The 22,238-nt window shown below is 36.8% G+C and overlaps 1 protein-coding gene across 1 annotated transcript in view; it reads right to left on the reverse strand.

Moving 5' to 3' along the window:
• Nucleotides 1-22,238, reverse strand: part of LAMA4 (laminin subunit alpha 4) — a 130,955-nt gene that overhangs the window by 24,045 nt on the left and 84,672 nt on the right. Inside the window, exons 14-27 of the mRNA XM_063096436.1 lie at nt 22,067-22,208; nt 21,356-21,452; nt 19,515-19,631; nt 17,638-17,817; nt 14,910-15,049; nt 12,577-12,750; nt 11,611-11,756; nt 11,020-11,182; nt 10,005-10,138; nt 9,367-9,538; nt 5,175-5,306; nt 3,618-3,760; nt 1,635-1,773; nt 1,025-1,162 (exon numbers count right to left, since the gene is read on the reverse strand). Of these exons, the coding sequence (XP_062952506.1) occupies nt 1,025-1,162; nt 1,635-1,773; nt 3,618-3,760; nt 5,175-5,306; nt 9,367-9,538; nt 10,005-10,138; nt 11,020-11,182; nt 11,611-11,756; nt 12,577-12,750; nt 14,910-15,049; nt 17,638-17,817; nt 19,515-19,631; nt 21,356-21,452; nt 22,067-22,208 (2,017 nt within the window). The remainder of the gene's footprint in view (nt 1-1,024; nt 1,163-1,634; nt 1,774-3,617; nt 3,761-5,174; nt 5,307-9,366; nt 9,539-10,004; nt 10,139-11,019; nt 11,183-11,610; nt 11,757-12,576; nt 12,751-14,909; nt 15,050-17,637; nt 17,818-19,514; nt 19,632-21,355; nt 21,453-22,066; nt 22,209-22,238) is intronic.

Genomic DNA, 22,238 nt, shown 5'->3' on the forward strand with positions numbered 1-22,238 from the left:
AATGATACTCTTGCTTCTCTTTCCTTATATGGGCATCAACTTCTAAGGTTAGCCCTCAAAATAGACTACTTCTTGTGGACAAAAAGTGTTATTTAACTAGCCAGGGTAATCTGAGGTAGGTTTGAGGGTAGACGTCCTACAAAATGCTTTGGGTAAATTCTCAGAGATGCTACTGATTTAAATTGGACATAAATGTGACAAATGCAGGTAATATGTATGAAAAGTGAAATCTGCTTTCAGAAATTATATTATGACCTGGCCCATCATGTATACACTGATGATGACCTTTCCAGAGATACATCAGTTGGATCTTAGGGTCACCAATCCACTACAGATCTTATTTTATTCCTGAAATAACATATCTTTATAAGTTAAGCTCAAGTGTTCTATAGCAAATCCAAGAAGAGAGAAGTATGTATGTTTTTATGTAGGAATACAAAGGAAACCAATTACATTGAAATACAGTTTTCAAAATATTAAAACAATAAATCTGTGATATAGTAATACCTGTATGTTATTAAGGCATTAATAAGATCTAGTAGCAGATCTAATAACTTTCGTAATTTAGAAGTAGCAATGAGAAAAAATGATGTTTTGAGATATCTGTGACAATTATGACATGAAATGAAAAATATCTAGATTTCTATTAAAGACAAAGTCACAGGTACTGCAAATACTACTGCATACTACTGTACCTTGTTGCCTATATTCTTAATTGAAGAAAATAATACATTTCAGTTAGAGAAAATAAAGATGTAATTTTTTCCCCAAGTCCACAGACCCCCTGAATTCTATCCACGAACCCCTGAGGGGTGGGTGGGTCTATAAATCCAAGGTTAAGAACTCCTGATGTACAATATATATAATAATGTATAATGTGCTTGAAATGAGGCATTCTGTGTATATACACATGAGTCAAAATTAATCTGAATTGAAAATCACTTTTAATGTGTGTAAAGATTATTTTTTAACAGACAACACAATTATCACAAAGAAATTTCTTAAGGGAAAAACAAATACTTACCCCTGAAGTATAATAGAATAGTAATCCATTTGGCTGTAAAGTTCGGAAATTAAAACCTCCTTCAAAGCCATCAAAGAAAGAAATTTTCTGGATTGAAGCAATAAAACCCTGCCCATTGAAATACGCTCTGCGAGATATCTGTGCGTCCAAAAAAAAAAAAAAAAAAAGAATACAGTGTTTTTGATAATTAACAGATGCTTAAAATGTCAATTTTTCACATATGAAGACCTTGCCTGTTAATTTCTATACGAATAATTTACATTTCGAATTCTGGTTTGTGCTGGAATTCAGGCATGCTAGCCTTCCCTCTGTGTTCCTCTAACAGATGGGGTTTCAGCTTCTCCTGTTCTGTACCCTGAGGGAGGAATGATGCTCACACAGCTTCTCTGGGCTTTGGATGCATCACCCATTGGAAACTGAAGAAAACGACTAAGTCACAGAGGAGCCCCACAAGCCATTCTAGCTTAATGACTCTTCTTACTCCTGGTGGCAGAAGGGAACCCAAGATGTTCCTTGGATTACAGATAAGCTGAAAAGAGCTTTTCCAGCTTTTGAAAGTGAAAAGTCTTGTGTCTGTTTATTAGAAAGCTTTTGACTGAGTATTACTTACAAGATAGTCTTCTGGGCATCCATAACCCACTCCCAGGGTTTCTGTTTGCTCCAATAAATTGAAATCTTTCTTTTGAAACTGGAAACCCTTCATGCATCCTCTGAAGTTGGTATCTAAGGGGAGGTGTGCTCGTAGGGTCCTGGAAAAGACAATCAGTCTTCACTGACACAGCCATAATGATAATGATGATGATAGCCTGCATAAGTAGGTTATGGAATTTGAGTTTATTAGTAGTCATTTGTAATCGATTTATAATCATCCATATTCTCATGCTTTCTTTGATAAGTACAGGAATGTCTAATCATTGCCTATAGAATAGTTTTGTTCTGAGTCAAGCCAAATTGTTTACTTCTTTATAGTTTTCAAAATCTTTTAGCTTATGTTATCTTGTCTTATCTTGATAACAACTCACTGAGAAAGATGGAGAAGCTATTGTTTCCCTTTTACAAATAATAATTAGGTTGAATCATAGAAAACTGATCAAAAATAGTCAACTGTTGATAATTTCACAGGGTTTAACCTATAAAATGAAACTAAGAAGTAAATTACTCTCTTACGTCACAAGTGGTAAGTAAGGATTTGAACCCAGGTCTTCAGACTCCCACTAATTCACTTAGGTAATGAACCCATCTTCTTGGCCTTATTTGCAACACATTATAATCAACTAAGGCTAGAGGAATGTCTTTGTGAATGTTGGGCTTTTGCATCAATAGGAAAGTAAGAAATCCATTATCCTGAAGAGTATTTTGTTTAATACTATAATCCTAGTACCTATTGTGCCTCATGTATAGGAGGTGCCCTAGAACATATTATTGAATATTGAGTAAATATAAAATTAATTTTGATCAAATTACACTGGCTTCAATGTATTTTAGATGAACAATGGCCAAACTAAAGGGTAACAGCCCCACAGTATTCCTCTCTGACAAGATCACACCTGGAAGACTGTGCTAATTGACAGATTGGAGTGCATATAATGGCAACCATACTGTTTAAAGGCCCCATGTGCATGGAACTGAGGAGACTCTTTCATTTGTAAAGAAAGCTTGGGTGCCTTCTTAAATATGAAACATCGCAGCACGGAAGGGGAATGGCACTGGTTTTGACCCAAGATAAGGAAGAGCTTTGTAACAACTGAAGTCATTAAAAATTGATTTTTTTTTCTTTTTTTCTTTCTAAGGTAATCATATATATATATATATATATATTTTTTTTTTTTTTTTATATATGACTAAATTTATTCAAAGAAAGGTGCAAGGGCTAATGGAGAGGGAGATTCTTATTGAATAAGGGGTAGGACTCTATTGGCAGTTCTCAGTACAGTAGAATCACCTGACTTGGGAAGGGTTTTCTTTTTCTTTTTAAAAAATATTATGTTGGGGCCCTTCCCCAGGCCAATTAGAATTTCTGGAGAGTAGTCACAGACAATGGCATTTGTAAAACCTCTTCAGTTTATTCCAATGAGAACCATGGTTGAGGACCACTGGACTGGATAATCCTAAAGTTGCCTCTCAGCTTTAAGGGTCTCTAATGCTATAAATTTATTGCAATAAAAGCTGAACTTCTGAATATATTAGAATAGTCTTTCATTATACATAATCCACAACCCCTTTAATAACCTTAAAATTTTTTTGTACTCTTAAGTTAAGGCCAAAACAAAAGTAAAGGGACACAGTGCTGCTTTGTTTTCACGTAATACACATGCTCCTCAGTTCTTCTTGCTGATGAAAAATATTGCATTAGACTATGTTCTAAGAGTAATACAATACTTGGAGAAACCCGTAGATCACACCTACAGGTGCTAATTTCAGGAGATCTTAAGGACTGGCTACAGAGGGCTGGCTGGTGCATGAATGTGTGTGCTCATGCACGTACATAAAAGTAGCAAGTGGGTAGCTTAAACCTGTTCCTAGACCTCTCCCGGATGTTGAATACTCAGCCCAGTACATTAGGAACAAACAGCTATTTAACAAAAATCCTCACCTGGATTGTAATACTTCTGGGGGAGCTCCTCCAATGTATATATCTGTAAAAGGTATTTTCATCTTTTCATTATCCATGCTCTTGACATGTCGTCTGTCAACTACCAAGATCATTTTCTTATCATTGTGGTAAATGATCGAGATCTGGGAGAAATAATATATAGTAAGTCTTGATCAACTCTTTAATAATCATCTTTTTGAAGACTTCTATATATTTTAATTATTTGGCTATAACAGCTGGTCCTCCATGTCCTTGTGCTTTTTTTTTTTCTTTTTTCTTTTTTCCCACAAAAATGGGGAATAGGTTTTCCTTTCTTACCCACACACATGAAAACTCTTGCTTAGACAACAAGCAGTTCACATTTCCTGGGGAAGGATGTCTATCTGAAGAGGGAGCTAGCTCAAGAAAAATTTTGCCATGAGACCTACTATTTTCTCCTGCCCCTCTGAGGGGATTTGGGAAAGAGCCTGAGTAGGTGCCTTCTTCTTCCTATGCTTTAAAAAACAGCTTTACTGAGGTACAATTTGATGAGTTTGGACATATGCAGGCATCCATGATACCATCACCACAATTAAAGTACAGTAATAGACATATCCAAAGAAACTTCCCAAAGTTTTCCTGTGTCCCCCCCACCCCTTTTGTGTTGATAACACTTAGATTGAGCTATACTCTTTTAGCACATTTTGAAGTGTACAATATACTATTAACTATAAGCATTATGGTGTATAGCAGATCTCTAGAACTTACTCATCTAGCATAACTGAACCTTTATACACATTGAACAACTCCCCATGTCCCCCACACCCCTAGCCCCTGGCAACCACTATTGTGTTCTCAAGTAGGTGCCTTCTGGACTCTAGACTGCAGGTTACCAGGTGTCATTTTTTGGTGACATAATGAGTGACTCCAATGAATCTGTGAAGATGCTAGTCATAGACATAGTTAAAATATTCTCTTTTTATTGTAAACTGTCCTCATGAAGGTTATGGACTTTGAACTGAAAATGGAAATATAACTTTTGACTCCCTGCCTTTAGTTCAACTTAAAAGATAGTATGCTTTTTATACACTTAATTAAATTGTAGATTTAAAGTAGTTGCTAATGAAAATAGATGAAATATATTTATTATCAGTGTACTGCACATCTGTTTCAAGGCTAAAGAGCATCTTTAGTGGGTTCTCTTTATAAGGAAAACTCTTTTATAAGGAACAAAAATGGCTGTGTATTTACACTCTAGCATTTTCAACAAATGTACAGAAGGATTCTATACGAGTGCCATTATAATCAAGACATTCAGCATCAGCAGGAGACTTTTGGTCAATGAAGAAATTGAAAGAAATCTTTCAGTGACTCTTATTAGAAGTGTCAAAGCAACACAAACATCCATGCTTTCAAGGCAAGTGTTTCCTGTAGATGAGGGACCTTCAGTTATTCTGCAGATGTCAAAGTGTCAGTTTAATCACTATCCTATCTCATTTGACCACCCAATTAGATCAATAGATCTAAATAAAAAAAAAAAAACAGAAACAAAACCACCCAAACTACAAAGATTTGTACCTCATGGTATTTTGCATCATTAATTTGCGCTTTCTTCAATGTGTCTTCAAGATGCACAGGACCACTGCTGAATCCAAAGTCATAGAAGACATGTAGGTAACCATTGCGCATTTCCAGGCTGAAAAACATACCCTGGAGAGAAAGAAGTAAGATGTGAGCGTCTGCCATTATGAAAGTGTAGACTTGGCTGAATTTGAGAAATAACACTGTATTCTTTATTACTGAAATTATTTGAAGACTAAGGAAGTGACATGAAATTCTTATTATGAGATAAAAATGGCGACTTCCTTATCAGCAGTTATTTCTCATATAAAATTGCCCAAAGTGTTAATATTTATAAACAATTTAAAACACCTACCTTCTTTTGTTTTTTACTCTACTTTACAAATTAATGGATGAAATTTTAAGTCTACGTTATTGACCTTTTAAAATTACTTGAAACAGAGTATAATAGACCATGTTTATTCAACTGCTTTGTTTTAGACAACTTTTGAAAATTATAACAGGCCAATAGATGTGATTGCATTCATTTTAAGATGAAAATTGGTAACAATGAAAAATACTTCCAAAGTATTCTGTAAAGAATCTCCCCAACCTACCAGAAAATATGGATATAAGAAAAAGAAGGCCATTTCTGTATTATTTTGAAATACTAGATTTGTGTAAGTAAATATGAAATTATTATGCACTTAAACCACATGATGTTTGAGAACCAAAGTAATTCTGTAACACTCAAGTAATTTACTAGTCAGGTTTGCTTTTTTCAGAAGATAGTTCATAGAACTCAATGAATTTGAAAAGTAAAGTATTGTGGTAAAGTCTCTATTCTACAGAAAGTGATCTTCTGAGTAGTGTTTGTGTACTCATAGGAGTCTGGAAAACAATTCATTGGGGTTTAAGAAGAAAATATTTTAACTTCTATTTATACTCATTTAAAAAATCTAAAATAGAGAAACTCTAATATTTAATATTTAATACATGGATTGATCCTGGACCTTCATTTCATCCTTCCATCAGATTTTCATGCAATTCACATGGTACATGAGGCTTGCTAAGTCAGGCTCCACACTTGAAGGGTTTGAAGGTGGCCACTCACTCATTTCTCTGCTTTTAGCCTGTTGCAATTTATTGCAGCATATGTGTGCCGAGTCTCAGGGATTTATGGGTGCTATGACTTAAATAACAGAATATTTACAATGATTTTGTATTGAGATGCAAAGTGATGTAAACATATTTTGAGACACATACATGTTTGCTGGTTACTTCCTGCAAATTACTAAAAATGCCGTCAAGTTTGTAGAGGGTTACACATTTTTCTTTATAAAAACCTTATTCTAAATTTGTTCATCTTTATTTGTGATGACAAATGTCTTTGAGTAGTATGAAACCTACCAGTTATTTCAAAAGATAAACATACTTGATCTGTCACTTCAAGGTAATGAAATGGTAAGGCTAGGCCTGTGAACCAAACTGACTCCATTTTCCCTGCAGAGGACCCTTTGTTACTTTTCTACTGTCAGTCATGAGATCCCCCAGGGCACATGATTATCCCATGGCCTGCCCTGATAAAATAAACTGAGATAAGAGGGGAATAGATGGTCGCTGAGTTGCAAAAGCCCCAAGGCTTATTTACTGTACTCATAAAAATTAAGTTACAAATTAATCTTAAGATCCCTTTAGGAATTCCTGCATGTGAGCAAAGTTTCAAGGTGACCACTACAATGACCCTCCTGAGGTGACAATGATGAACACCACCGCCATCTTGGACCTACTGAGCAGGCTCAAGGACCAACGCCCTAACTGAGCATGCGCCCATGATGTGACCTGAAGAAACAGAACAGACCACCTCCAGTGATGCTGGCCTATACCCCTTAAATCCTTTCCCTATAAAAGACCCTGAACGGCTCCCCTCAGGGGGTTAGTTTTACTGTAGCTACCCCCGTATGCATCAGTCTATCCCCTCTTTTAGTAAAGCATTGCTTGCTTTACTTCTGGGTGCAGTGTTCATCTCTGTGACCCTAGAGCCTAATTTGGTACAAGCCAGGAGGTAAGGGGACTCTGGGTGCCAGGAACGGCCCTGGGATACTCCCCATGCGGCACACGTGCTGCTTTAATATCTGTACCAGCGAAAATTGTAAAGCTGTGGACACCAGAGAAGACCCTAGCTGCCAGAGGCAAGTGGCCACTGGGACTGTTTTGCTCCGATGTCTCTGCTGCTGGTGAGTCTCTCCTGGAGCCCCTGGCCTAAATTCTGACAAGACAATATTTTATTCTCTTCTTACTCTTCCTTTTTCTTTCCCCTCTCTTCCTTTGTGAAGTGACTACTGGACAACTACAGCTTAACTCCTCTCAACCTGTGAGAAGCATGCTCCATCTGCCTGGCAGCAGCTTGCCCTGGCAGGTAACTAGCAGAGGTTGGAAGGCCAGTCCTACAAATGAAGATCTTGCTTGAACAGGTTGCCCCTGACAGGGGATGCATGAGAGTGGTGGGGAATCATTCCCACGCCACACAGTAACTGGCAGTCTGGAGGCCACTAACACTCTCTTTACCTTTCTCCGATTTTCTAAGCCCTCTTCTGCTGTTTGGTTGGATTGTATTCAGTACTATGTAGGTGCACCCTGGAGGGCTCCTGGCTATGCTTTGTTTCTGATTTTCTGAGCCCTCTTCTGTTGTTCTGTGCAGTTGCACCATGGAGGGCTCCTAGCTGTGTTTTGTTTCTCTGATTCAAATCTAGTCGGCACTTTTCTTCTTTGTTCCAGCGACAGTGGGGAGAACTGCTTTTATCAATTACTGTGTCAGTGGAATAGGCTTGCCCCGCTGATTGGGACTAGGATAAAGTGGACCCACTGTTCCTCTTTTCTCTTTGTTTGTTTGCTTGGTTAGACATTTAGTTGAATTCCAGTAATCTCAATAAAACTTCCAATCCTTGCACCAACTTTTGGACTTCTGAATTATTTGTTTAGAGCAAGAGGGCAAGCTGAGCCTGGTCTGTTGGTAGCAGTAAGGTATTATTATAACAATGGAAGAGAAAGTAACTTTTATTTTTTGAAGAATGTTACATTGTGGAGAGATGAGCTTTAAAAAAGATGTCTGGAAATTTTTCTTTTGTTAAGTGATTTTTGTTGATGAAAAAAATGTAAATACTCTACCTATAAAAACTCTCACATCTGTCCTATTAAAACATTCGTGGAGAGAAATTTCTCACCTGTTTGAAAATCATTCAAATGAAGATATGCAATGGTTTTGAATTCTTTTGTTGAAATTTACAATATGATACAGTATCTGTTTAACTTGCAAGAACTGACATCAGGAAAGGTGAAAATGTACCAGACAAATTTCAAAGACAACCTTTGCCAACTGTTGAATGAAATTGAAAAATGATACATGATTTAGTAAGCACAGCCAATTATACACTTCTTACATTTTTAATTTTTGTGAGGTATCTTGTCCAGTTAAGATAGCCAATAAAAATTAGTATTGAAATAAACTGGACTTAGGACAAGACTTTTGAACCACTGTATCACAGAGTTTAACAAGATTTTCAAAAATACTAAAGCATATCTAATTATATGATTCTCACTAACACTACTATTAACAATAATTTTTAGTGAGGGCAAAAGGGTTTCTGTAGCATTAGCAAATGAAAGTTAATTTTATTTCATCTTTATTTTAAATATTTCATCTGCTTTTATTTAATATTTTATCTTATCTTTATATAATTTGTCTTTTATTGCTGGTTTTAAATGTTTCATAACATATATATCTGTACATAATATATGCATGTCATTTATATATGAGAGTATGTGTATGTGTACATATATGTATATAAAGTAAGCATGCAAACTTTTCTTTACTGATTAGGGCACATGATTTAGAAAAGTCAGGAGACCAGTGCTAAATTTCTGCACATCTATTGCTCACCTAAATCTTGTGCTGATTTTCCTGAAAGTTCCCTTAGTTTATGAAAGGGCATATTTAATTTACTTCTAAAAATGTAGTGTGGGGAAATGCATTCAGGGCTGCTTTTATTTATTTCTGTTACCCTTCCCTGAAGAAAAAAAATCCAATTTTGCTTTTTAAACTAGAAATTCAATTTGATGGCATGACACACTCAGCCTGGGAACGTTCCTGGAAATGTGTAGCAGAAAGTAAAGGAAATAAAGGAGAAGTAGGATTTTTATTTTCACTCACTCTGTTGACCATCAGGAGCACAAGTCCATTGTCAGCTGGTGTTCGAACTTCTATGTCAAAGCGAGTCACCTGACCAAACTTCCCTCGCCTTGTGATGTTTCTTACCACTGCATAACTGGAGCCATCAAAGAAGTAACTGGCAGCCCGACTCTGAGTAAAGGCCAGTTTATCTCTAAAATGGAAACAAGGATCATATGAACATTGCAGTTTCTGTTACGCTTTTCAAGTAAGGCCCTTTTAACCCATTCTCCTAACATACTGTGTGGATCTTACAACATTTAAATGAAGTCCTATTGTCTGCATGGAAGAGTTAAAGATGTATTTATAGGCAAGTTAAATGAATTGCTTTTAATGGACTTCTTCTCTACCCTAGGTGCTGAGACAAATGAAGTCTTCAGGGAAACCCCATTCCCTGGAATCCTAAATCAAAGCTACAAACAAGTTGTTTAACACTTTTAATTGCTCACCTAGATCTTGGTGCTGATTGTATGCTTGTGTATGCTCATCTACAGTAGAGAAAAACAGAAGAGTTTTTTGCAGGCATGACTACTATGAACTTTCAAAGTTCCCCTACACTTGTCCTGTCTGCTGCTCTTGCATACCCATCCAAGTCTTTAGTACTCTTAACCGTCTCTTACCTGGCACAGGGCACTGACTTGGAGGGATCCATATTATAGATGTGCTTAAAGTTGTATAAGCTGATTACATCATTATTCAAAGTGGCCAATTCCAGACAGCCAGTGAAGCCAGGCAGATTTAAGCTGGCAGGGAGCTGTACGATAGAAAGAGTAAAGTCAACTGTTCCATGCTCAAATTTCACCCTGACATCACAGAACAGACAATGCAACTAACTGCAGCTCAATGGGACCTACCCATTGATATAAATATTTTTCTAGATCTGGGTTTGTGTCTACTCTATGCTAAATCATTTAGATAAGAAGTGATTTGTCAGTTGTGCATATCTTAGCAGAGAGCGTTGGATATATTGAGCATGGACTATGTGCCGGTCATACGCTGGACAGTGAATTCATGACAAAAATCAGTCCTCATGCCAGCTCTGTAAGGTAGGTATTTCTGTTCTCATATAAAGAGAAGAAAAGTAATTCTCAGAGAGGTTCAATAATGTGCCCCTAACTAGTAAGTTGCAGTCCTGGAATTGAAACCCTAGGTTGACTTCCCGTCGTCTTGGGCCTTTCCTTTATCCACATTTCATTAGGTCTCACACTGTCTTCTAGGTCCTACCCACCTCTCATTCCATATACTTTATTTCAAACCTGTACTAGTTGAGATAGAGTTTTTGAAACTGCCATCTGCAAAGCTGGAGACTAGATCCAAACTGTGGTGACAGCACAAGGTACAGATACTTTTGCAGTAGGTGGAGGCAATATTACATATGCATGTATCAGAATGAGATTAATTGATCTCCAAGTGTTTGTTAGCTATAGCTTGAAAACACTTGACACTATGAAAATATGGGTAGCAGAGACCACATTTATACACCAGATTTACAGATCCTGGTTCAGAATTCTACCATCACTGAGCTATGCTCTTAAAACGATATTAGGTTCTTGCCTCCCTCCCCATTTATTATAGGTTTTATAAAAACAATCACCATAGATTTGTAATAAGTCAAAATATAGCTGTACAGCTTACCTTGAAGTTTGAAGGCACCCCACCAACATAAAACACAGTGTCCTCAGGGTCCAGGTCCAGCAAGGAATCATCTCCCGCAAATTCACCCTTTTTAATAAACTTTTCCTCTGCTGTGCTACTCAGACTTGGGACTGTTAAAAACACCTTTCCATGTTTTCCTACCCTGTTGAGATAAGGAGTCTTTATTAGCTAAATAATTTGCAGGAATTTTTTCTTAAATGTCAAAATGTAAATGTGCCCTCATCACATATTTGATTCCGTTACATTAATAAGCATTTATAGAATATCAATAATCAATGGGAACGGGAAACGGGACATTCCATCTTGGAATTAATTTATAAATTGGCCAGGTAAAGAGATCTAATAATCAGATTGCTATTTAGAAATGATGATCATTTTTTCTAATCTTTTTTCCCCCACTTAGGTGTGTAGGAACAAATACAGGAATAATGGAAGAAAGAGGAGCAAGGATAAAAAGGAAGAAAATGCTATTTATAACTCCACAGGAAGACTGGGTGTGCACGTGTGAGTGCTTTGAATAGATTTTGTATGATATGTGCATATAAGCCCCATGTCATGAATTCACATTACCTTTCAATCTTGACAATGCTGAAGTAAGCAGGCCAAGAACTGACGGGCTTGGAGTCAAGAGGAATCTCCACATCCTTAGTTCCCAAATTATAGACATATACCAGGTTATCATTTTTGATTGCAAGACCCATATACTCTTTTTTGGCCTGAAATGTCAAGAAGTCATTTAAATAAAATTCATGCGCATGAATATCGTCTTTTATTTTCATTTCTTTAAAGGACAATCAGCAATCCAAATACTTGGCAGTATGCAAGCAACTTCTGGTCTGACTTATTACCCAAAGTTTTTGTTAGACTGGGCAGTGGCTCTTTCCTTCCAGCCTCTCTATGGCTGCATCACAGTCTCCTGCCCGCATGATTGCCTAAATGCATCCTGTATAGGGAGGAAAGCAACTACAGACTTGTGGAAATTTGATGGCTTCCAGGAATGAACTAACATTGTTGGCTAACTCAGGAATATAATGTAGCCTGACTACAGTATGGATCTCTAAGCATCTTCCACCAGGACTTGACCTAAAACATAATAAGCTGCTGTTACTCTGAAGGTCTTTGAAATGCTCCATTCAGACTCATCAAAGTTAGTAATATGATGCTGATATGAAGCAATCCCAGAAATACCCCAAATAGAGAAGGAATTACTTGTCCTTAAGTCACAACTTTGATCCTGCCACTAAAATTATTTATATCTCGGGCCAAGCCCATGGCGCACTCGGGAGAGTGCGGTGCTGGGAGCGTGCCGACGCTCCCGCCACGGGTTCGGATCCTATATAGGAATGGCCGGTGCACTCACTGGCTGAGCACCGGTCACGAAAAAGACAAAAAAAAAAAAAAAAAAAATTATTTATATCTCATGAGTTACCAGAATGGGAATTTTGTTTGTTTGCATGAATAGCTTTGTTTTAGGCAAGAGAAAAAGCAGCTTTCATTTTTAATATTGTCCTCTCCTTTAAAACCTCCTGTTCTTACGTTCTTGCTTCCAAGGTACAGGATAAACTGATCTGCAGTTCCAGTCACTTCTGGCTGCTTCACTGGAGGTTTCATGTACAGGCTCAGGGACGTGAAGGCCTTTAAGTCATCCATACTGGTTCTGGGGTGCACTTCAACAGCTGACTGGCCATCAAACATCATGGAGACTTGGATCTGGAGTCACGAAATCATTCCATTAAAAGTAGGCTGCAGAAATGGGCACAGTGCTTCCCCATCATTCTCAATGGTCTCCCCTCATTCTAGATGGGGGTCTGTGAGCTTATTTTCCTCCATGACTTTATTCATTTACTTACATCCTCAGATTGTTAGAGAAAAGAGTTAAGGCAGATGACAAAGCAATAATTTAAATGTAAAGTGGAGTGAAAGAAAGCAAAGAAAAATGGTGATAAACTAAATCCAAGAATGAAGATAAATATGAATTTCACAATGAACTATATACTTGGTTTGGGTGAACTAAACAACTTGAGGGGATAGTTGGTTAGTTATAGAATTCACGAGGCCCGTAAACTTTATATACATAAACTGTTTAGGAGAAGTATAACTCATCTTGGGTACTAATACAGCTGGGGCTTTCTCCCCAGTTCTCCACAAAAAAAAGCCTGAGGCAGGCCATGAGCAATGCCCTTGGCCACACCTGTACAGTTGGGAGAGGTCTAGACACAGCTTTGTAGTGTTAGACCAGGTTTCGAACCTGGCTCTGCCACTTACTAGCTATGTAACCATAAGCAAGTCACTTAACCTTCGGCCTCCTCATCTGTAAAATGAGGACAATGAGCTCATTGTGAGGATGAAATCAGATGATAACTATAAAGCACTGTCCAGTGCTCTATCATTATAACATTTGTAATGACGAGTTTATTAAAGTGCTTTTTATAATGAGTCTCAGAAAGGCATCACAACAGAGCACAATTCAGTAAACGGATTTCTAAGAGGTCCAATACAATGTGCTGAACTGGTCTGATTCACAGGTGATTTTTAGAGTATTCGGAAGTGAATAGGTTGTATAGACTCATGCTATTTATGCGAATCTTTCTGAATAATTAGATGTATTTACATCAATCAATTAATACTGATTTGGCTAATGTGGATGGTCAATGAGCTCCAGACTCCATTCCCAAGTACGTGAATTGCAGCTGTCCTATGCTGCCAGTTAAGACCAATGAATCTTAATAGATAGTCAAGCAGTGTGTGGGATTAAAGTCTTATGGTAAAAATTGAATCTGAGAAAGATTCATATCTGCATGGAAAGCATCTCCTTTTGGGGAACTGAATGAGGTTCCAACTCCCAAAAGTAGAACCAAGACTCTCTTTAGAAAATGATTTTAGGTGATTAAAGCCCCAAAGTTATACTTCATATAAATAGTATTACAAGAAAGCACTCACAAAAACCTAGCTTTCAGAATACCATTTCTTGCTGTATACTTAATATCATTTAAAAGTTGAATATATTTACCAAGAATAATATCCTTCATTATAAAATAGTTTATTTCTAACCCTTCTTTTCATCAGTAATTGGGGCCAATAGTCAGTTCAGGCCAATTCTTAATTAAGAAAATAAAACCATATAATTTGGTTGTAAAAAATGAGGTGGGCTTACAAATCAATAAAAGAACAAATTAAAAAGAGGTCCAAGAACAAGCCCTACTTGCCACACTGAAAATATTAATTGCATCGGGATATGTCTCTAACTAGTACTGGCTCTAGTTATCTTGTTGCTAGGTTGTTTCTGTACACATGTCTCAGAACTGGGTCTTTGTTGAGTTTATTCAACTAAACTGGTAAGTAATTACTCAGTCAAGCCTGTGGATGATTAATAAATGCTTCACATAATCTGTGTTGTACCAGAGAATTTCCTGAAGAAATAGGACATACGGGCAAGATTATTCCATATGGTAATTGCACTAAAACAACTGTTAAAATAATGAATACTACTACTACTAATAATAATAATAATAATGAACTGAGTCTTTTATTGGGGCTTTATTTGATTTATTTGCTATGTTAGCTTTGTTGACTACCTTAACTCTGTGGTTCTTAATCCTGGTTACACTTTAGGATATCCTGGGAAGTTTTAGAAAATACAGGTGCGGAGCCCTTTCTCAGCCCGATCTACTGCTTTGTGGTTGGGACCAGGAACTGGTTTATTTTTCAAAGATCCTCACGGGATTCTAATGAACAACTGGGGCTGAGAACTACTGAGTTGGATAATGCAGCAGAAAGGTTCCAGGCTCTGGAAGCTGCCTGAGGAGTTGGAGCTCAGCTTTCGTGTTCTCATTATCACTGAGTGACTGATGAGTCCTTGCATCATTTACCTTGCTGGCGACACTTCTGGTCTGAGCAATGAGCTCTCGGATCCTCCTGATGCTGGCAGAAACGTTGCTTGCAGGCCGTTTTTGCTCGACTGTACGAAGCTGATCCAGGAGCTGAGGAACAACCTCTGTCAGATTTCTCACTGCAGTTAATGAAAATTAATCACTTGAGTAAATATCTCAATGTTAAGTATATTTCAGGAATCATGTAATGAGACAACAAACATGATTACTTCTGGTAGAACTATAAGAAATTATTTTTAGTCCTGCAAAATTAATAGTAAAGCCTAAAACATAACCAATTCCTATTTTCTGACATTGATAGTACATACAGATTTATAAATTATATGTGGAGCATGCTGACTTATAATGCACATTTCTAAAGGGCAGGATCCATGACAAATATACAGACGTTCCTCTAACCATACAGTACAGGTTCTGCTGGCATTTCTAATATAACTTATATAACAGGTCAAAAGGAATGCTGGGCGAAAGGAGGTGGAAATGTTGTTTTCCTGAATGTGCATACAGACATCACACTGTCCCAGCAGAGGCAGAGCTAGATGGAGGAAATCAAGTAGCACCCAGAACAGTGGCAATTGTGCCAAGGTGAGGGTGAGCAGGATGATCTGTGGTAGACAGACAAAGGGTACATCATACTGACCTTGTTTTTCTTTTTAGTCCTGGACCTCCTGCTGGAGAACAAAACAACCTCTGGGCATTGGGTGGGGTGGAGCAGCAAAAGAGGAGGTGCTGGGGCAGGGCACACACTCCCCTTGACCCAGCCTAGTGCAGCTGTACCCCCAGGACTGCAAATGACCTGCTTCTTAGGCACTTTTTCTTTTTGGAGTGCATAACATACACAAAGAGCACAAGTCATAAGGATACAGCTTGATGAGAGAAATCCAAACACAGAGAATGGCATAACTTTTTCCAAAGTTTCATTGACTGAACAGTGGTTCTTAAAATGTGGTCCCCAGACCACCAGCACTAGCATCACCAGGAAACTTGGAAGTGCAAATTCTTTGTCCTCATCCCAAACCTACTGAATCAGAAATTCTGGGAATGGAGTCCAGCAATCTATGTTTAACAAGCCCTCTGGGTGATTCTGATGCACACTGATCAGAACTGTTTTAGAACCACTAGACTAGAGAGTGAATATCTTTCGGGTATTCTCTTACCTAAGGGCAGAACTATGGCCAGTGAGCATTAGCAGCTGGGCAAGAGCAAGCCTCTCACTAGAGCCAAACTAAACTCGGGTTCAGAAGACTATGTCAATATGGGTCAAAGAAACATCTCTTCTCTGTACTTAGGAAACAAGGTGTTTCTCCAGTACAAGGAATGAAATTAAGTAAAATAATAGCAACTATAGTTTAATGTATTGATTAATACAGAGATAAATATTCATTGTTTGGATCACTGATCATGATAGCTATTTTGTAGTATAGTTGTCTTTAAAAATTAGGGGTAATAAAGTATATTTGTAGCATTACTTTACATTTTGATTATAGAAATGTATATAAGACAAGATTCCCCTGCCCTCAATTCTCTCAGAAAAAGGGAGCCACCTTCTATTAGAATCTTTTAAAATTAAATCTCATGTTATGGTCTGCTCTTTCATTTGCTTTGTCTTGAACCACAAAACGCTATTTGAGAAAAACACAGTAGCCTGAAACAATTTCAATTAGTGCTGGATGCTAATTGGAATCCCCTGATAAGATTGGGAAAGCAAAAAAGAAATTGAAGTAAATATTCTTTACTTAAATTTAGTAAATATTCTTGAGGTAATATCTTTATAAATGTTGGGTGTCATGCAGACAAATATTTTAAAGATAAAATTTTAAAAGCAATTAAGTGAGTGGTTACATAGAAGAACTAATGAATATGTATTTAAAAGATGAATATAAAAGATGTATCTTCCTGATGGGAATGGGTGTTTGTGACCTGGGATAAAATTTCTAGTGACAGATCATATATGGGCTCATAGAATTGTTTTTTAATTCAGATGCAGATGAAAGTAATATAGTATGCAAAACCATACTGGAAAACTAAAAGTTTCAGTGATGATTCGTCGTGATATGGATAAACATTGATATTTAAGTGGTATAAAAAGATTGAATAACAATGTGAGAAAAGGGAAATTTCTCAAGTAGTGTATGATTTTAATGTCAAGTGTAACTAGATAAATTAAGTAGACATTGGAATACTTTATCTTCATTGCTATAAAGTTATGTACTCAAGTTGGCCAACAAGCTTCTTCTTAATGGGAAGCTGGAGTTATGTTTGGCCATATTCAGTACTTGTTGGTAATAACCTGCTTCTCAGGTAAGGAAAAAGCAATGCTATTTAGTGAAAGCACCGAAATTTAGTAAATTTTTTTCCCTAAAAACTAAACAGTATTTTGTTAACATTATTTTCTCTGACATTTAATTGACCTTCTTTCCCAAAGGATCAGTCTTACATTGATAAAAACAATCGCTACCATTATCTCACATAGAAAAAAGTATGACTCTGCCAATCTAGGGATTATTTATGTGATATAAATTTCACATATAAATTTCATATGTATAGACACACACATACAGATAAATAGAACAATTTTTTCTCCTTTTTTAAAGCTAACTTTAACAATATTCCAATCCAAAACCCAAAGAAAGAAAATTACTTCTTAGCAAAAGATGTTGAACCAATTCTTCAACTGGATCCAAATTGTGAAGTTTCTAAGTGATACCTGCATCTCTAGCAGAGTCCACTGCAGTGTTGTAAGCAGAAGAGTCAAAATTTTGAAGGTTTTGTGACCAGTTGGTTAGGTTGTTAGCCATCGGGGCGGTGGCCTGTTGAACCTCCACTGTTGTCTTGTTGGCTTCCTCGGTGACCAGCCTGGACTGACCCAGGCGCTCCTGAGCATCACCTTCACACAGAGCACAAGGACATGCACTTTGCAGAGAAGCAGGACACGTGTTGGGGAACATTAACATTTGTTTAGTCACTGGGATAAGACATCTCAAATTTTGGGCTTTTAAGTCAAACTAAAATCGTGAAATCTGTATATGTTAATTATGGTAGGAGTTAGGTGCACCAGAATACTGTAAACAGTATTAATAAGTGAGTTTAAAAGACTCTAAAGTCTCATTTAAACCATGTGGATCACTTAAAATGCTTTCAAATTAAGAGATAATTTTTTTAAAAAAAAGTATTTCATCAGGTTAGAGACCTGGTGAGAAAGCCACAGAAAACGCATATGAGATTTTAACTAAGGAGTTGTTTGTGTCTGAAATTCATTGTAAATATTACTTTCTTTTATGTGTAAATTTACTTTCTTTTATATTATTTCTTTTAATGCTGGATCAGTATTCTTGTGGAACACTTTTGCCACAAAAATGAGGCCATAGTACAGAGGTAAATTAATAAGGAAAGGTATTTTTGAATAGAAAAAAACCAAGTTTCAACAAAGTATCAATAGTGAAATCCCATCTTCGTTAAAAATTGCATATTTAAAATAAAAATAATGTAAGTTTATGACAAAAAATTTTGTCTAGGCAATGGGATTAGAGGTGATTTTTCTTCTCTCTTTTATCTTATCTGTATTTTCCAATTTTTGTATAAGGGTCATGTACTACTTCATGTAATAAAAATAATGAGAAATCACTTACGTGGTGTTGTAACTTCAAAATTTTAAAGTGAGAAAACATTTAATTTAACTTCATGTGCTCTGGATTCTGATGAATGTTGGTTTCAATCCTTGATCTGCTTCTTACTGGCTGTGCCTAACGAGCAGTTTCCCTAACCCTGACAAGTTCCAGGGTTGCTAGCAGCCTAAAGGCAATGGTGATACTAAATCTCGCATGAGATAAGGTATGTTGGACACTTAGCACAGTGCCCAGCACGCAGTAAGCATCAATAAACAGTAATGCTGATGCTGCTCAGGCTTCTCAATGATGACCTCTCTCATGGCCAGAGCCAGTCTGCAGGACTGTAGCTAGGATTTGCTCCTTTTAGTGAAACATCCACATCCAGAAGAAGGGCTTTAACTTTTACTATGCTGAAGAAAGCACATTTGCTTCTAATCATATCCTTTTAAGGTACCAGTAATCCCAGATTAGGCAAGACAAGTGCTCTGTTTCTCTCTTTGGCTTGTTGGTCTTCCTGCTTATATGATAAGAAAAACTCAACACGTGACAGAGGGAAGCTGTTTACAGTTGGAGCCAAAGAAATCCAATAACCAAATTAGGGCATATTGTTAACAAGGAAGAATGTTCACAAGAATTACCAAACAGTGTAAACAGCATGATCCCATTAAAACACACACACACACACACACACACACACACACACACACACTCACACACACACACACACGAAAGATTGAAAGAAAATGCTCTCAAATTTAAAGATCCCCTCTAAGTGGTGTGATTACAGCTTTTATGTTTATTTCTTTTTATTTTCTAGGACAATTTTGGGGGGTGATAAACATAGTTTCTTTTGTCATCAGAAAAAATAATTATAAAATGATTGACAAGTAAGAAATCACCTAATCTTTCCTCAAAGGTTTATCGTACACATCAGTGAACAAACAGTTAAGACTTTAGTTCTCTCTGTGATCCTTACCTCTCTCTGTTGCTTGTAGTTGCTTAACGGCATCATTTAATCTGTTTTTGAGGGCACTCTTCCTTGCAAGGGCTCCCCCCACACGCCTGCTGGTGTCAGCCACTGCCTCATCATTGTCTGTGGAGAAGCAGCAGGAAAAGTAGTACCAGTGGGGCCAAGATGCCTCCAAAAAGGCTCCGTTTCAACATGAAAATTCTGATTTGTAGCATGGAGTCCTCTGCAATATTCTGAATACTCTGAGCATAGATCACCAATTCTGGAAAGTGGTATTTAGAATGAGAGGTATAGGACTGCAGAAAACTAGCAACACTGCTTGTTACTAGGATGCCATAATACTTAATTTCTTTGATGGAAAAATATAGCACTGCTGTGACTAATAACATCTAGCAACAAAATTGATAAGGAGCTAAAAGAAAAAAAAACTATATATGTGTGATGATGACTAATTACATGTAAATAATTATTTTTATTAATTGTTTCAATATAATTTTAATTGATATATAGCATACATCTAGAAAAGGGCACACATTATAAGTGCCCAGCCTGATGAATTTTCACAAAGTGAACACAAAATTTAACCAGCATCCAGGTCAAGAAAATAGAACATTATTAGTGCCCTCGAAACTTCCTAGGCCCCCTATGATTACCCAAAGATGACCACTGCTGAATTCTATCTCCATGTTACTTGTGTCTGTTTTTAAACTTTATTCAAAAGAGATGATACAATGTTGTAATATTTTATAGCTTTGTATTAATTTCTCTACTTTTGTCTTGATATCTCATAGTTTGTCTTCCAGGTTTGTTTGTATTTTTCAAGATTATCTTGACTATTCTTGGCTTTCCCCCCATTTCCATAGAAATTCTAGAATGATTCTAGAATTATACAAATTCTAGAATTTGTATAAGAGTGGTGTTATTTCTTTAAGTGCTTGGAAGAATTCACACTGGGAGAAGTCATCTGAGCCTTGTTTTGGTACTTTAACCGGTATATATATGTGTGTGTGTGTGTGTGTGTGTGTGTGTGTGTGTGTGTGTGTGTGTATACAGTTTTGGTACTTTAATTGGTACTGTGTTGAATCTATAGATAAATTTGGGAGAACTGTCATTTTTACAAATTTGAGTTTTCTACTTAATAAGTATGGTATTTATTCTTCTTTAGATCTAAATTTTATTTAAATCTGAATTTATTTAGATCTTTAATTTCTTTCAGCAGTGTATTATAGTTTTACACAGAGTGATCTTAGCATCTTTATCAGGTTTGTTCTACACATTTTACTGTGTAGAACTATAAGAAAGTGCAAATAACCAGATGGCTCTGTGGCTCCCTGTCATCCTAACTGACTCTTACAATGATGACCAATTCCTTTGCAGTAAAAATTTTAAAGAGCCTTCTGAATTATTCAACAAAGATTAAATTATGGGCAACTTATGGGCAATGTAGTTTAAGTGTTAAGTGTATTTTATAGCATTATCTTCTTGAAAATTGACATTTATGCTAAGTTTCTACTAATCAGCCTATTTGATTAGCAAGAATATCTACTACATGTTGGATAACTACAATATATTAAAAAATATAAAATCCTTGCCTTATTATAACTTGACTCTGAGCAGGGACTATGGTGTATTATTCATTGGTAATATTATTTCTTCTTGGTTGACCTGTTAGCTCAGTTGGTTAGAGCATAGCCTTGTAACACCAACAGCATGAGTCCGGGCCAGCCGCGAAAAAAAAAAAAAATTATGTATTCTTTAATCCTAGCTTTTGGAAATTTCTGTCTATGTGTATGAAAGGAGGGACGCAGCTATAAATCAGAAGAAAGTAGGAAAGTGCAGATATTTACTAGAAAATGCCCTTGCTTGCAGTTGTCTGGCTTGATTGAGGAGGTTCTCGCTTTCGTCTTTATGGTAAATGATCTGAGTATCAATGCCACTCACAGCCTACAAGGGAATTGGGTGAAGAGAGTAAGAATGACAGCAGAAGACATCAGCTTTTCATGGTTTCAGCATTTAAGTGATACAGTTTACCCGCTGAACACCAGCTAACTTCACACAGCTTCATTTTCATAGTCCAAACTCCAGGTCAAATGTGAACATAAGAAAATAATGTCTTTGGCATTTTCAAGAAAAATGATTTTTCAGGAAAATTCAATGAACCTAGAACAGCTCCCTGACCAAGGCCCCAACAAAGTGCTTGTCACACTTTGAAGCCACTCAATAAACAATTCTGAGTTGAAAAAATATGAATGCATGCATAAAGCATCTTCTCTATCAGCAGGAACTGGTCTTTAGATATATTTCTTCAGGGACTTTGGCTAGAAAAAGCTCAAAGGAACTGGCATTTGCTGACTGGCACACAGAACAGCATGAAGAACTTGCAAACTGAAACCTTCATGCCTAAGGAAAACAGTCTTTCCTCAGTTCCCCGGACCTTTCTGCCATTTGTACTATTTGTAACTTACATGGGAAGCTCGAGAGATGACATTAGAAAACAGAAAAGTATTGAGTAGGGAAAGGCACCACATAAATGGACTTCAAAATAAAGGAATACTTACATCGTAAATTCGGTCAGTGATGTTCAAAGCAAATTCTGCTGTTTCATTGGCTTCACGAACGTAATTCGCAATATTTTCATAGACATTTGATGCTTCCAAAGCCTTCTGCACCAGTCCATTCATATCTGAACTGTGCAAGTTCCTGTCAATGAATAAACCTGTCATCTCATTT

Source organism: Cynocephalus volans, chromosome 5 (assembly GCF_027409185.1).
Source record: "Cynocephalus volans isolate mCynVol1 chromosome 5, mCynVol1.pri, whole genome shotgun sequence".
Taxonomy (NCBI): domain Eukaryota; kingdom Metazoa; phylum Chordata; class Mammalia; order Dermoptera; family Cynocephalidae; genus Cynocephalus; species Cynocephalus volans.